Source organism: Geotrypetes seraphini, chromosome 3 (genome assembly GCF_902459505.1).
Source record: "Geotrypetes seraphini chromosome 3, aGeoSer1.1, whole genome shotgun sequence".
NCBI classification, from domain to species: Eukaryota; Metazoa; Chordata; class Amphibia; order Gymnophiona; family Dermophiidae; genus Geotrypetes; species Geotrypetes seraphini.
Window position 1 is genome coordinate 80322363 of NC_047086.1, and position 14955 is coordinate 80337317.

General features: G+C 41.1%; 1 protein-coding gene across 1 annotated transcript in view; it reads right to left on the reverse strand.

Moving 5' to 3' along the window:
* The window catches only part of MYT1L (myelin transcription factor 1 like), a 612659-nt gene that overhangs the window by 321010 nt on the left and 276694 nt on the right, over positions 1-14955 (reverse strand). Inside the window, exon 13 of the mRNA XM_033939893.1 lies at positions 11819-12069. Within this exon, the coding sequence (XP_033795784.1) occupies positions 11819-12069 (251 nt within the window). The remainder of the gene's footprint in view (positions 1-11818; positions 12070-14955) is intronic.

Consider the following 14955-nt stretch of genomic DNA (forward strand, 5'->3'; position numbering starts at 1 on the left):
TTTAAAGGTAATATTATCCAATTGGAAAGATCTATCCTTCGCTAATTACTCTGTATGGTGGTCCTATGTTTCCATTACCCTTAAGTATGAAAGAATATATGCAGAAAAATTTGGTTCTTTGAGGAAATTTCATGAGATCTGGGATGCATTGTCCGACTATTGCCAAGGTTAATTCTGTTCTGTCACCTTATCCATATTTACTGGTATTATTTCTTGTTCTCATAGTATATACATAACTGGTTTCTCTCCGACTTCTTTAGCTCCTTCATTGTTACAATATGTACTGCCTACCTACATAGCTTATTTTACATGCTTTCTATTTGCTTTGTCTCTCCAGTACTTGGCAGCTTTATTTAATTTTATTTTATTTTGTCTTTCTCATTGACTGACTGATGTACATACAGTGTTCTTATTCTTTCCCTCATTGCTTTTCAGACTTTGGTTCAATGAGTGTACTATCATGTTATCATCCTTGTTGCTTATATCATTTCTGTTTTGTTATATATACCAATAAAAATATTGAACTTAAAAAATAAATAAATAAATAAACATTGATTACTTTTATGATGCTGATTAGGGTAATAATTTTTTCAAATGAATTTTTTCCAATTTTAATTTTTAAAGGTCAGAACTGAGGAAAATGGTCCTTATTTTTACCAGTTGATATTTCCAATTCATTATTTTAGGCTATGATAACATTTCTTAGAGAAACAAGACAGAAAGAAGATTAATTCATTTGAGCTTTGGTGCTGGGGAAGGATTTTATGCATGCCGTGGACCGCCAGAAGAACTAACAAATCGGTTCTGGAAGAGATCAAATCGGCTATGTCACTTGAAGCCCAAATGATGACGATATGACTATCTTATTTTGGTCACACCATCAGAAGAGAGAGATCAATGATATCATATTTGGGAAGATTTAAAGGAACCAGGTGAAGAGGGCAACCTGCAATCAGATGGCTGGACACATTGAAAACAACCATGGCTTTTCTTCAGGGGCGGAGCTTACCTACAATGGCGGTTTGAAGCAGACATCGAGACGTTGTTGGCAGGAGAATTGTTTTCTTCAGTTTACCTGATGGTAAAAAGGAAATCTAAACTCCGGGTTTTCCCAGAGGAATCACCACTGCCAGTTGGGTCGATGGACGCATTCGTGGAGCGTAGCTCCCGAACACAGTTGCCTGATGAATCCTCGGCAGGAGGAGGCATGTTGACTGAGGCGTGTGGTTACTCCATTGAGGACACTACCCTATCTCCAGAGGAGCGGAATCCACCAGCACATCCCACACCGACGGAAGTGGGGTCAGTGGTTGGTCCAGCCCAAGACATTCCCCTGATGCACCACCAGAGCGGGGAATCCAAATCTGAGCGGCGCCAGGAGAAGTTACCAACATTGCCGGTGGGGGAAGCCGGTTGGCAACCACAGCTCAAGCGGGGGAGCTTAGAATGGAAGTTGCTCCTCTGCAGAGACCCAAAGTCTTCAGTATGGAAATGATGTGGGGGGCTATATTGAATCTTCAGTCCTCTTTGGGCAGTCAAATGCAGCAACTTTCTAATTGGTGTACATCAGTGCTATCTGAACATTTGGAATTAAAGAACAAAATCTCAAGCCTGGAAAACAAGTCGTTGGACTGTGACACCAGGCTGAAATCTTTGTAGGCACAAGCCCTAGTCTGGGTTAAAAATAGCGGGAATTTGCATTTCAAATCTGAAATGTTGGAAAATGCAACTAGACGGTGTAAGATATGTTTAAAATGTATTTAAATGAGATTTTGAAAGTACCTGAAACATCATATCTACCTGTTTCTAAAATTTATTACTTGCCTAGGAAGGTAAAATCTCAGTCCTAATCAGAAGAATCTTTTCTGATAGTTTGGACTTGACTAATTTCCTGGAGAGGTCAAAGATGGATGCCCACATCCCTGTAACATTATTAGTTTGCCTTGCTATTGATTCAGATAGGGAATGGTTGCTCAAACTGTTTTTTTTAGGTACAGAGAGGTTCCCTTTATGACATATAAAGTGAGCATGTATCCAGATGGCTCTAGGCCTACCCAGAAAAGGAGAAACCGTTTTTGCTTTTGAGACCGCAGGTTTTGCAATTAGGAGCAACTTTCATCCTGCGTTACCCTTGCAAATATATCAACAGGATAGATATGTTTTTTTATGAGCCGCAGCAGCTATCTAAATTTATTGCTACTAAAGATCAATTAACCTCCTCACCATGAGGATTGAATCCAAATAGTTCTGCTTAATGAGAAATGGTTCTGGGGTTATCAAGCCGAGTCTTTATTTTCTTTCTTATTATTGAGTTATCCTTATGATGTTTCTCAGTCTATTCTTTATCTCCGTTCTCTCTAATTGTGGACTAACCATACTTTGATAAGCTGTTTATTATCCTAAAAGTAGGGATGAAGAGTTTTTGATCCTTAATGATGAAAATTATTTCAGTTCATTGAATTTTTGCTTTTTGACTGATATTATTGTCAAATGTTTGAAAATGATAAATAAAGAATTTTAAAAAAAGAAAACAACCAAGGGTATAACACTGGAGGATCTTTCTAAACTAACACAAAACTGATTTATTTTTAGATCCGCAATTCATCAAGTTGCTAGGGCTCAAACAAATGTCGATGGCACCTAACAACAGCAATATTTCTTACAGCAACATCTTATTTTATGAAAGTCTACCTGCAAAATTCATGCTAATCTTAATTGTTTGAGATGTGTAGCCTTCTTTAAGAAATATGGTCAAGCATAAAATTATTGATCTTTTCACATATACATTTTACTGTAGAATTAAATATCCCACATTACTAACTCCCCCTCTCCCTTTTGCCAATATGCGTAAGAGGATTTTAGCACAGGGTGGTGAGGTAAGTGCTCTGATGCTCATAGGAATTTTATGAGTGTCGGAGCATTTACCACACCAGCTTGCACTAAAAACCTTGAGTGCTGCTTGATAAAAGGGGCCCTAAAATTGTTAACATATTTAGCATTAAGAATGAATACATTTTTATGTTCTGGAGAAGACCAAAACAGATATCGCAGCTCAATCAACATTGTCTGTAGCCTTTCTGTTCACTACATGGGAATTAATTTTATAATAGACTGCATATAAAAAATCTGAAAATGTTGCCTATTTGAGGTCTAGTTTTCATGTAAGTATGTTTTTTATTATTTCACCAGGGACAAGCAGGATAGAAAATCCTTACTACATAGATGATATCACCAACAGAGAGTAGTGTGGGAAAGCTACTCCAGCTTTGATAATTCTACAAGCTTTTATTTAGAAATAAAAACATAAGGGAAATACGGCAATACCTTTTTTATTGGACTAAATTAATGCATTTTATGATTAGCTTTTGAAGGTAACCTCATCTTCCTCAGATCAGAAATAAGCAAATGTTGACAAATATGAGGGTAAATCAAAAAAGTAAAGGCAAAATACTTTTAACAGAAGTAACTGTGAGAAACTGGTTACCAGTATCTGCTTGAATTGAATTTAAAGTATGTATGATTTACAAACTAAGCCAGAGTAAACAGCCATTAGAGATGAGTAATTATTTTTGTCAATATTTGCCCAGTCGTACATTGTGCTCCAGTGAACAGCATTGCTTGGAGGTTCCACCATTGAAGAAGGTACGATTATTGTGTCACCACCACTCTATGATTACTTTGCAGGGTGCTCAAAGGTGGAATGCCTTGCTCCTTGAAGTTACAGAGGACTCATCTTTATTAAATTTCCAAAAATTGTTCAAAACAGTACTATTTAAACCACATTATTCATGCAAATTGGATTGATGAATATGAGTTATTGCTGATTTTGATGAATGAGATATTGCTGGTTTACATATATGAAATAGATCCAAAGATTATTATTATACTAACTAGTTTTTAAGCCCGTTACATTAACGGGTGCTAGAATAGATGTTTGTGTGCCTTTCTTTCTTTCTCTCTCTCTCCCTCCTTGGCCGCTGTCTTTTTTTTAGCATACCCCTCCCCCTAAAGCAGCCCCCTTTCCCTCTCTCCCTGGCCCCGTTGTGCCATGCCTGTCTGCCCCATGGCCCCCTTCTGCTTCCGCCACCTCCCAGAGTAAAGAATGATTGCTGTCTGCCCCCAGCACACCCCTCCCCCCAAAGCAGCCCACTTTCCCTCTCTCTCTGGCCCCCTGTTGTGCCATGCCTGACTGCTCCGTGGCCCCCTTCCGTTCCCCCCCTCTCAGAGCAAAGCAGGATTGCTGTCTGGCCCCCAGCACACCCCTCCCCACAAAGCAGCCCACTTTTCCGCTCCCCCTGGCCCCCTGTTGTACCATGCCTGCCTGCTCCGTGGCCCCTTCTTCCCCCCTCCCAGAAGCCTGAAGCCACCTGAAGCTGCCACCTGCCGCCAGCCACCTGAAGCCATCAGCTGCCACCTGAAGCTGCCACCCACCACTAGCCACCTAAAGCCGCCACCAGCCACCTGAAGCTGTCGCCCACCGCTAGCCACCTGAAGTCGCCATGCGCTGCAGATAGAATCTGGCTACGGAGGGACACAGCACAATGTCAGGTAGCATAGCCTCCTAAGTGTGCATGTGCGCTTAGAGGATTATTATAGAGGATGAGATGTTATATGATTGTAATTGTCTATGTTTGCACTATGTATGTTTTCTGTAACTCATTATGAATTGCAGGATATGTGAGTAAGAAAATTTTAAATGAATAACTAAATAAATAAATATCACTTTTCCCCATAGTCCTCATTCAAGATGACACATTTGTTATATCGTTCAACTAACTTCTGCATTCCTGCAGAAGAGGTTTTTCATCATGCTTTGTCTTTTGCTCTCTGGGCCGCAGTGATATACCCATGTCTCATCACCAGTGACAATTATCTCCAGAATACTTGGATCTTCTTCATACTGTCTCAAGAAATGGGTCAAAACCTCCACATGCTGTTGCTTGTACAGATCAGTAAGCTGTTTGGGAACCCGTGTGCAGACATTCTTGTATCACAAGTCATCATGCATTATGGAAAATGCAGATCCATAGCTAATATCCAAATTTGCAGCCAATTGAGACATCATTATCCATCAGTCTTCTCTAATCAAAGTATCCACCCTGTCAGTGTGCTCTTGGGTGCACTATGTTGATAGGTGACCAGAACGTCCTTCGTTGGTTACATTTGTTCTTCCTGCTTAAAACTTTTTTACCCATTCATAAACCTTTTGTTGATTCATGGTGCTATGTCCATACTGAGTCAATATCCGATGGTAAATATTCACAGGTTTCATTCTCTCTATCTTAATGTATTTTGATTTCCAGGAGGATCCCACTAGAATATTTTCTAATTTTTTTAAATGTATGAGGTTTACCATCTGGTGGGATAGAAAGGCCCTAAATCCCTTTTTCTATCCCACACAAAATTACTTAAATACTTTCTATGTTTGTCAGGTTTGAAAAACAACTTCATGAGAGTAAAACCTTAGTGCAACTAGTACTTATTGCCTTCATGTAGAAGATAAACCTGCTTCCGTACTGTCTTTAATTAATTTGTGCCTTGCTTGCTTCCATTGAAACTTTTTACCCAGTCTCTTGCAGTGTCATGGGACCTCTATTCTATGTTAACCTATCTAACAAAACCTCTTTTTGAGCCACTGAGCACCCGTGAACTGAAATACTTGACCTGGAAGCAGGGGTGGCCCTATAATGAAGCGAACTGAGGTGTTGGCCTCAGGTGTTACTTTCCAGGGGGGCAGCATTTTCCAGGGAAAGGCACCTCTTCTTCTAATCCCTTCCCTCCCTGTACCGGCAACTCTCCTAAGTTGCCTGCTGTTCCCCTTTCCCCTGACTTTATCTTCACCAGTCTTCTAAATGTGGCTGGTGGCAGCAGCAGCATACAAACACTGCCCTGCTGCTGGCCCTGGAGTCTTCTTGGCACTGCATCCCACCTCTGAGGAAGAAGGAAGTTAAGTCAGAGAGGGTGGGATGCAACAAAGCAATAAAAAGAAGACTCTAGGGTCAGCAGCAGGGCAGGGGAAGCTCTGACGATTCCTCCGAAGGCTGGCACCAAGAACGTCTTCCTGGCAGCAGCACAATTTGCTGCTCTTGCCAGCATTGGGCCTTTTTCTCTGCCAGGTCCTGCCTTTGTGAAAATGGAAAGTAGGCGAGACCTGGCAAAGCCTTCCGCTGGCAAAAATAGTGAATTGTGAATGTTTCACTGTTGACTGGAGAGTGACAAAGTGAGGGAGGGAAGGAGAGAGAAATGCTGAGCCCTATTGGGGAGAGGGAGGGAGAAGGAAGACCAGGGAAGGGAGAGGAGATTAAAGAGAGATGCCATCCCATGGGGAAAGAAAGGAGGGAGAGAAAGGGGAGAAGGAAAAGAGATGCCAGCCCATGGAGAGGAAGGAAGAGATGCCAGAGCATGAAGGGAGGGAAGGGAAGGAAACAAAGATGTCAGGGCATGAGGTTAAGGGAAGGAAATAGAGATGCTAAACCAGGGAGAAAGAAGGGAGGGAGGGACAGGAGAAAGGAAATACCAGAGCATAGAGGGAGAGATGGAAGGGATAGAGAGGAGAGAAATACCAGGGCATGGGGAGAGGGAAGGGCAGGAGACTGAGATGCCAGACCATCAGGAAGGAAGGGAGGAAGGGAAAGGAAGGAAAGGAGATGTTAGAGCCTAGAGCCTAGAGGGAAAGGGAGAGATGGAAGGAGAAGAGAGGAGAGAGATTTCAGGGCATGAGGGAAGTGAAGCAGATGGCCACATGCTATTGCTAACAAACAGAAAAGATGTGCTAAATCAACCTCGGCCCTTGCCAGGCCGGGTTTTCAGGATTTCCCAAATGAATATGCATGAGATCTATTTACATACAATGGGAGCAGTGTATACAAATAGATCTCATGCAAAATCACTAAGGAAATCCTAAGAATCCAACTGAGTTGTGGCCCTCTGCTAAACACGTTTACTAGCACAGTTTAGTAAAAGGGTCTCTTTTTACTATTTGGCTATATTTGGAAAATTTGAATTTCCTACCCACAGAATAAAAGGTCTTTTTTCTTAAAGTATGATTTTAACAGAAGTAATTTATCTTTTATAGTTGTTAATGTCAATGAGAGGATGATCCTCTCAGTAAAATTATCCTGAAATATTTTTAGAAAGCCAGTAAGATCCGAGTTACCCAGCAATGGGATACTGTCAAACTCACCCTCTTGCATGCTTTTCATCTCATTATTATGTAGCTCATGAAAACTTAAATTGTGTTATATTAAAATAACACAATATTGTTGTTTAATGTGTTAAAATGCAAATATCTTGTGTTATTTTCTTAACACACGTTAGTAAATCCCCCTCAATTTATTTTATAAAATTATTAATTACTGATCTATATTTCTTGGTAAGTTCTTGGTAAGTTCCAACATACAATGAATGCAAGTAGTCCCAATTAGTACTAATTATTACTGATAATTAGTTGTTAGTGCCAATTAAAAGCAAATTTTTCAATTAAGTTGCCTAACTGTAGCTGAAGCTGTTTTATAACCTGTTGTGAAATTTTATATGCTAATTGTAAATTGGGTACTCTAGATAAGGGTTCTTCAACCGCTGGTCCGTGGACCGGTGGCGGTCTGCAGAAATTTTCTGCCACTCCGCGCAGGGCCAGCAAGATCAGGGGAGCTCCAATGTTTTGCTTCCTTGCTACTTGCCTGCAACAGCACTAATAGCGTCAGCACAGCGATTTGCTTACACAACCTGGGTCCTTTGATGGGTCGCGCCGCCTCTGAGGAAAGAGGAAGTTGCATCATCAGAGGCGGGCTGCGACTCAGCAAAAGCCCCGAGGCTGCCTAAGTGAATTGCTGTACTGACACTACTGACACTGCTGCAGGCAAGTACTGAGGGGAGCGGAGGGAAGGGGAGGAAGCCACTGTTGGAGGCTGAGAAGCTGCTCGATAAAGGGAGAGCTGCAACTGGACCTGGAGGGAGGGAGGAGAGATGCTGCTGGGAGGGGAGGAGGGAAAGGGAAAGGAAGAGAGTTACTGTTGGATAGGGGGAGGAGGGAACATAGAAAGGGTACTGCTGGACAGGGGAGGAGGAAAAAAGGAAGAAAACAGCTGGCAGGGAGATTAGTAGAGGGGAAGAGGTCAGGGTGGAATGGAGAGATCAGATGAGGGAAAGGGGAGAGATAGAGGAATGAGAAAGTAGAGACAGATTGATGCTGGGAAGGGAGTCAGTATAGAAATATGGAGAGAGGGAAAAAGATGCTAGATCTGGTGTAGGAAAGATAAAAATGAAGAGAGCTATGAAGCTGGAATGAATCATGTAAAAAAGGGGCTCAGGCTGGATGGAAAGGGGAGAGGGGCATAGAAAGAAGGCAGATATCATATGAAAGGTGGAGAGGGCAGACAGTGCATGGAAGGGGCAGATGCTGGATTGAAGAGACAGAGAGGGCAGATGCTGAGAGTAAAAAGAAGATGAATGCAGAAACCAGAGAGAACAAAAGGTAGAAAAAAATAATTTTATTTCTATTTTGTGATTAGAATATATCAGATTTGAAATATGTATCCTGCTAGAGCTGGTGTTAGACATAACTGGGGACTGCAAAGCCCAGGCAGTGCTTCTTTAGATTCCATCTGGCTTAGGGCTCTCGCTGAGCTGGGGGCAGTTGTCCTAGGTGCACTCCCCTAACACTATTCCTGTCATGTGTGACTGCGGTATTCTATTAGCATGATATTTCTATGTAGCATTCTGTAATAATTTGGCTTATTCAGTTTTCTTGATAGTAGCGGGGATATAAGTGAAGGGGAGGGGAGATAGGGTTTTTTTTTAAATCCTTGCTCTGTGTTATTTGTATTTATAAAATGACAATTGTACAGAATATTGTTTCTTTTTATACTTTAATAAAATACGTTCAATATAAAATCATAACTGTTTGAGGCTTGTGCGGATGGCATCAGATGGTTTGCGGGGACGGGGTGGAGATGGGTTTTTTAAATTTCAGTCTTAGTAGTTTGCCGGTCCACAAAATAATTCTTTTATTTCCACCAGTCCATAGGTGTAAAAAGGTTGAATAACACTGCCCTAGATTATGGAATGAGGGATTTACTGCACTAACTTTGCACTAACCACTGGGTAATATGAGCACGTACCACATAGTACATGTCAACTCTACCACACTTCAGTAAAAGGGCAACTTTATCACTGTCCATTTCTGAAGCATAGTAATTGTAGATTAACCATATGATATATGATAAAAATAAGTGTAAGGAATACGTGTTAAGTTACTTTTATAATAATGAGTCTTGTTATGGACAAAACAATGGCAAAATCTCCTCACTGAGCAGAAACAGTGGTACTCATATGTGCCCTATTTATATAGGGGTTCTTTTATTAAAGTGCAGTAAAAATCTGGGCTTAATGCCATTTAATGCGGGACTTTTCACTCATTAAGCCAAGATTTAAGATGGCTCTTATGTAGGGCTATTCTTTTATCATTATTATTATTATTTTTATTTTCAGGTTGTATGCTAGTGTTTCCATTAGCAAACAGTATCTGCAAAAAGTTAAAGTGGGAGCACTTACTACCTCTTATTTCAGAGACACTAGGTAACCAGTGGGGCCTTAGGCACATGGCCCGGGTTGGGCCCATGTGCCTAAGGCCCCGCCCACAGGAGGGGCCTAAGGCTCCCGGGCCTATTCTGATTGGCCCAGGTGCATTAGGCCCCACCAGTAGCTGCCACGGGGCAAGAGGGCTTGGGCTCCCTCTTATCCCGATGTTGTGTGTGTGGGGGGGGGGAGTGATGTATCGCGGCAGTAGAGATGCCTCATCTCCCCTACCGCAATGCCATCACTCCTCTACCGGAACTGCTGCGGGTCGCGGCAGTTCGGGTAGAGGAGTGATGGCATCGCGGTAGGGGAGATGAGGCATCTCTCCTGCCGCGATGGTTAGGTTGCCGGGTCGCTGAACTGATGGCGCCAGCGGCATCAGCTCAGCGGCCCCTTTTTCGGCACTTAGACCTGGTTTTATTTTTTCTAAGTCAAAAAGGTCTAAGTGCCGACTAGGCAACCTTTAACTGTTTTGGTTATACTTGTTGTACGCCTAGGTGTAGGTCGGCCCAACTCCCGCCCACTGCCCGCCCTTTCCCCTCCTCTAAACACACCTCTTTTCTCTCTGTGCGTTTAGTGGCAGGGGAAAGGCCTAAGCTGTTTTTAGATACGTCTAAAAACCAGCTTTGGTTATGGGTACTTGGACGATCAGGCTTTTTGATCGTCCAAGTAGCCACTTAGGACACTTTTTAGACTTTTTTTTTTTTTTTTTAATTATTACCCCCTTAATGTCCTTTAGTAAAAGGGCCCCATAGGTATTTGGATTTATTTATCATCTATAAAATTTTAAACACCATTACAAAATTACACTTTATATTTTCAATGCATCACATCATTCATTTGAAATAATAAACAACATTTTTTTCTCTATAAAAGCATCCATAATTAATAACATCAATATACGAGGAAGTGCTGAAAATTCTCAGCCCAATCAACCAACTTCCTAAACTCTGAGCGTTATTTTGCCACTGTAGCTGAAAAGATTTCTATCTTATTTTGTTAAGTGCCAATTTACAGAAACAAAATTCTATATTTTGACATTGTTTCAGATCAATGATTGAACCATATCCACGTCATTCTCTTCTTGGCTGGGCAGAGAACTTTTCAGCACCCCCTCGTGGTCTTCCTTGTGACCCTGAGCAAGTCACTTTACCCCCCCCCTACCCCATGCCCCAGGTACACTAGGTAGAGTGTGAACCCACTGGGACAGATAGGGAAAAATGCTTGAGTACCTGAATGTAAACTACTTAGGCTTTAAATGATATATAAATACTAATAAATAAATAAATGTTCCATTTTATGCAAACCTGTCAGCAACATTAACACATGTTATCATAGTATCAGCCTTTAGTAAATCCAGCACTAGGAGATTACACTTGCCAGATATAGGCATGAACAAATCAGATAGCTGCCTTATGGCCTGAATGGAAACCTGAATGTTTGCTTGCTAACAGTGGAATAAATTCCACCCAAGCAAATTCATAGAGGTGTGAGGAGAACGATCTAAAAAGAAATGGGGCCTACCATCCTAGAACAACTAATCACTGGCAGCAACAATGGAAAGAAAAATATTGCAAGTCCTACCAAGAGGCCCATGCTGCAAGGTCATGTTGTGACCTTTAGCTTCCTGTTCTTTCATGACTTTCATGTTATCAGTAACTCATGCAAGAGGAAAACCACACACCATCTAAAACCCCAGTGCTTACTTTCCCTCTCACTGCTGCTGTCCCTGGGATCTGGGCCAGTTATAATATGTGAGGAGAAGGGAAAGACTGAAATGGGATGGGGGGGGGGGGGGATAGGCAGGGGGGTAGAAGGGCCTGTGCAGAGCACAAAGGAGAGGACCCAGGAAGAAGTTAGGGGAACAGAAGGATTAGGACCCAGACAAGGGTGAGAAGGGGCCTAATGCTAAAAGTTTGCAGAGGGTTCACAGGAGTCTGGGTATAGCATTACATTTTCTAAATGAATCTTTAGTAACAGGTTAAAATCAGATGAATAGATGTTATTAATACCATGTATGTCTCTGCATAAATATGCATTTCTAGAGCTGGGTTTCTTATTGGGTTGCTATTTCTTTTTCTATTCTTAGTCTGCATGTACAAAAGCTGCTAGTTTTCTGTTCAGAAATATAAAGGCTAAGTGCGTTACTGAAGTTGTTTTTGAATCTGTCAGAGGCACATATATAGTGCAGTAAGGAGGTTCACATTTTCATCAACAAACACAGTTGCTATTTTATTTTTACCCTGGCACAGAGATCCTGAGGTTTAGTAGACAGATTCTGAGGCATCTCCCTGCAGCGAGTGGAGAGATTCAGAATAGCAGTGGCAGCCATGTGTGCTGCCTCCATGTCATGGGTATAATCAAAGCTGCTCTTGCTGCAGGTACTGCTGGCACTGCTGCCGCCACCACAACTCATATTGCTGCTGCTGCTGCTAGGGGCATAACTGCTTGTTGTGCTGCTGGTTGGACTTGAATTCTTACAATAACGTTTAGCTGTGGGAATAAATATGAAACAGGATGACTCAAAAATACTAGTATACAATTTACTGCATACAATTTACAAGCTTCAATCTAGGTATTATTTTGGAAGAGTTTATACAAGTCACATAGATTGATTTTAAGAAAGAACTCAGAATTTTTTCTGTAGGTTCTCAGGACAGGAATTAAAATGTACTGTTATATTGAAAACATTTTAGATAAAAGTCACATATCATCTAATAAGGTCAGATAGCAGTACACAAATGCAAGCAATAGAGAACCAGAAAACATTCTTTACATCCATAGAACGATTAATTATAAATGTATAGATGAGTCATTAGTCAGATGTTTGAAGGGGCTACTATTGTACCACAGTGCTATAAATATGAGTTCAAAATTGGTTTAAGGACTTCTACTCCCAAACTAAAGATCAAATATGTGATTAAAGGATCATTTCTGATCCCTGTGAGAAGAAAACTACATTTAGTAACACTGGATACAAGCCTCTTAATGTTGTATATTGTGAGAACTGACCAAAACCTGTTAAAAAACAAGTTGCATTTCTGATATTTTGGTAAATGTTATCTGGCATTATCTTTAGAAAAAAATAGGGCACCCTACATTGACAGGTTCATAGTTTAGAATATGGCAGAATAAGATGTTAAAATCCATAGGAGACAACTAAGCAAAATAAGATTTCTTGTCATCTGGGGCCTAACCTCCCTGAACAAATGGGCGCTATTGCCTCATCAGCAGATGGAGGTAGAGAAAACTGATCTCCTCCAATTAACTCATCAGTTTAACCTGCTCATGCTCAGTGAAAACCTCCAATATTTTCTCTACCTCTAGCATATTGTAGGTTGTTCTGGTTGGTACTCCTAATCCCTTGATTTAGCTCCCTGATCTGCAGACCAAGGCTGCATAGCATGGTAAAGCCTAATGGCCACTCCCAGACTCTCAGTACTAAGGACAGGAGCAGATAGCATACAGAGTATGACTCTGCTGCCTCCAGTTGTGCTTTTTAGTGTCCACTGGGGGCTAGATTCTCAAAAATCTGTGTAAAAAAACTGACGGGCCGCTGTTGCAGCTGTTATAATACTGATTTTTAAAAAGTAGTTATTCTCCAAAAAAATGTTCATGCAAATGCGGTTGATGGAGAGTAAAGAACATTTGCTGAGTTTGCTTGTGCCCATCGCTGGTGATTAGTGATGGCACATACACAGAATATTGTGAAATTCACTATCCACCTAATGCAATGCGCTGTCGCACAAAATTCAAATGTAGTCTTATAAAATGATATTTTTGAGATTAACTGGGATCTCAAGTGCTCACAGCCATAGTATTGAAGTATTTTTCAAAATCAATGGCCGATACCGTGAGCTATCATTGAACCCTTATGTAATCTCTATTTTCTCTTCTGCTTATATTCTATGCATTTTATTATTTATGTTTACTTTTTTCTTTTATAATTTATTCTTTTATAAAATGTATAAGTTATTTGCTTTACTCTCCCATATAGTGTAAAATCACTTATCTTATTTTCTTTCTTAGTATTTCTCCTGATGTTTGTTCACTTCAATATTTCATTCTCACTTCCTTCACTTGGATATTGTATTTCACTTTCTTTCCTTTATTCTCTTTACTCTACGGAAGATCTCCGTTTCGCACCCAAATTTTAATACGGGGCTTCGTCAGGAAAGCGATAACATTCACTCGCTTCTAATCATGACATGAAGATACTTTAGACTGGAGTCTCACATCAATTCTAAGAGACTTCTTCTTGGTCTGCATACCCAGCTGCTATCAATAGCTGCTATCAATAGCTGCTATCAATCTCCGATCAATAGCAGCTGGGTATGCAGACCAAGAAGAAGTCTCTTAGAATTGATGTGAGACTCCAGTCTAAAGTATCTTCATGTCATGATTAGAAGCGAGTGAATGTTATCGCTTTCCTGACGAAGCCCCGTATTAAAATTTGGGTGCGAAACGGAGATCTTCTGTAGAGTAAAGAGAATAAAGGAAAGAAAGTGAAATACAATATCCAAGTGAAGGAAGTGAGAATGAAATATTGAAGTGAACAAACATCAGGAGAAATACTAAGAAAGAAAATAAGATAAGTGATTTTACACTATATGGGAGAGTAAAGCAAATAACTTATACATTTTATAAAAGAATAAATTATAAAAGAAAAAAGTAAACATAAATAATAAAATGCATAGAATATAAGCAGAAGAGAAAATAGAGATTACATAAGGGTTCAATGATAGCTCACGGTATCGGCCATTGATTTTGAAAAATACTTCAATACTATGGCTGTGAGCACTTGAGATCCCAGTTAATCTCAAAAATATCATTTTATAAGACTACATTTGAATTTTGTGCGACAGCGCATTGCATTAGGTGGATAGTGAATTTCACAATAATAGCTTGAGTGGTGACATACACAGAATAAACATTAAAAAAATAAAAACAAAAAATCAAGCCGCCAGGACAAGTAACCCTCCACCGGACAGTGGGAGAGATGCCCACTACTCTCGCCACCAACTAACACTCCCCCAACACCTCCTCCACAGCAGTGGGAAAGATGCCCAATCTCTCCCACTACCAAGAAACATACCCTTCGGCGGTGGGAAATATGCCCACTCTGTCCCGCTGCCACGCAACACCACTCCCTACTCCCACAGTGGGAGTGATGCCCAATCTCTCCTGCTGCCAGGAAAAACAACCCTCAGCCCCCCTTGTCAGCGGGAGAGATTCCCACGCTCTCCCACTACCACACAACACCCCCCATGCCTATGATGACCCCTGCCCTCTACCTCTTAACTTGGTTAGATGGCTGACGGAGGGATGCCTACTCCCTCCAGCCAACTGGCCCGCCTCTTCAAAGTGGTGGGCCTTCTT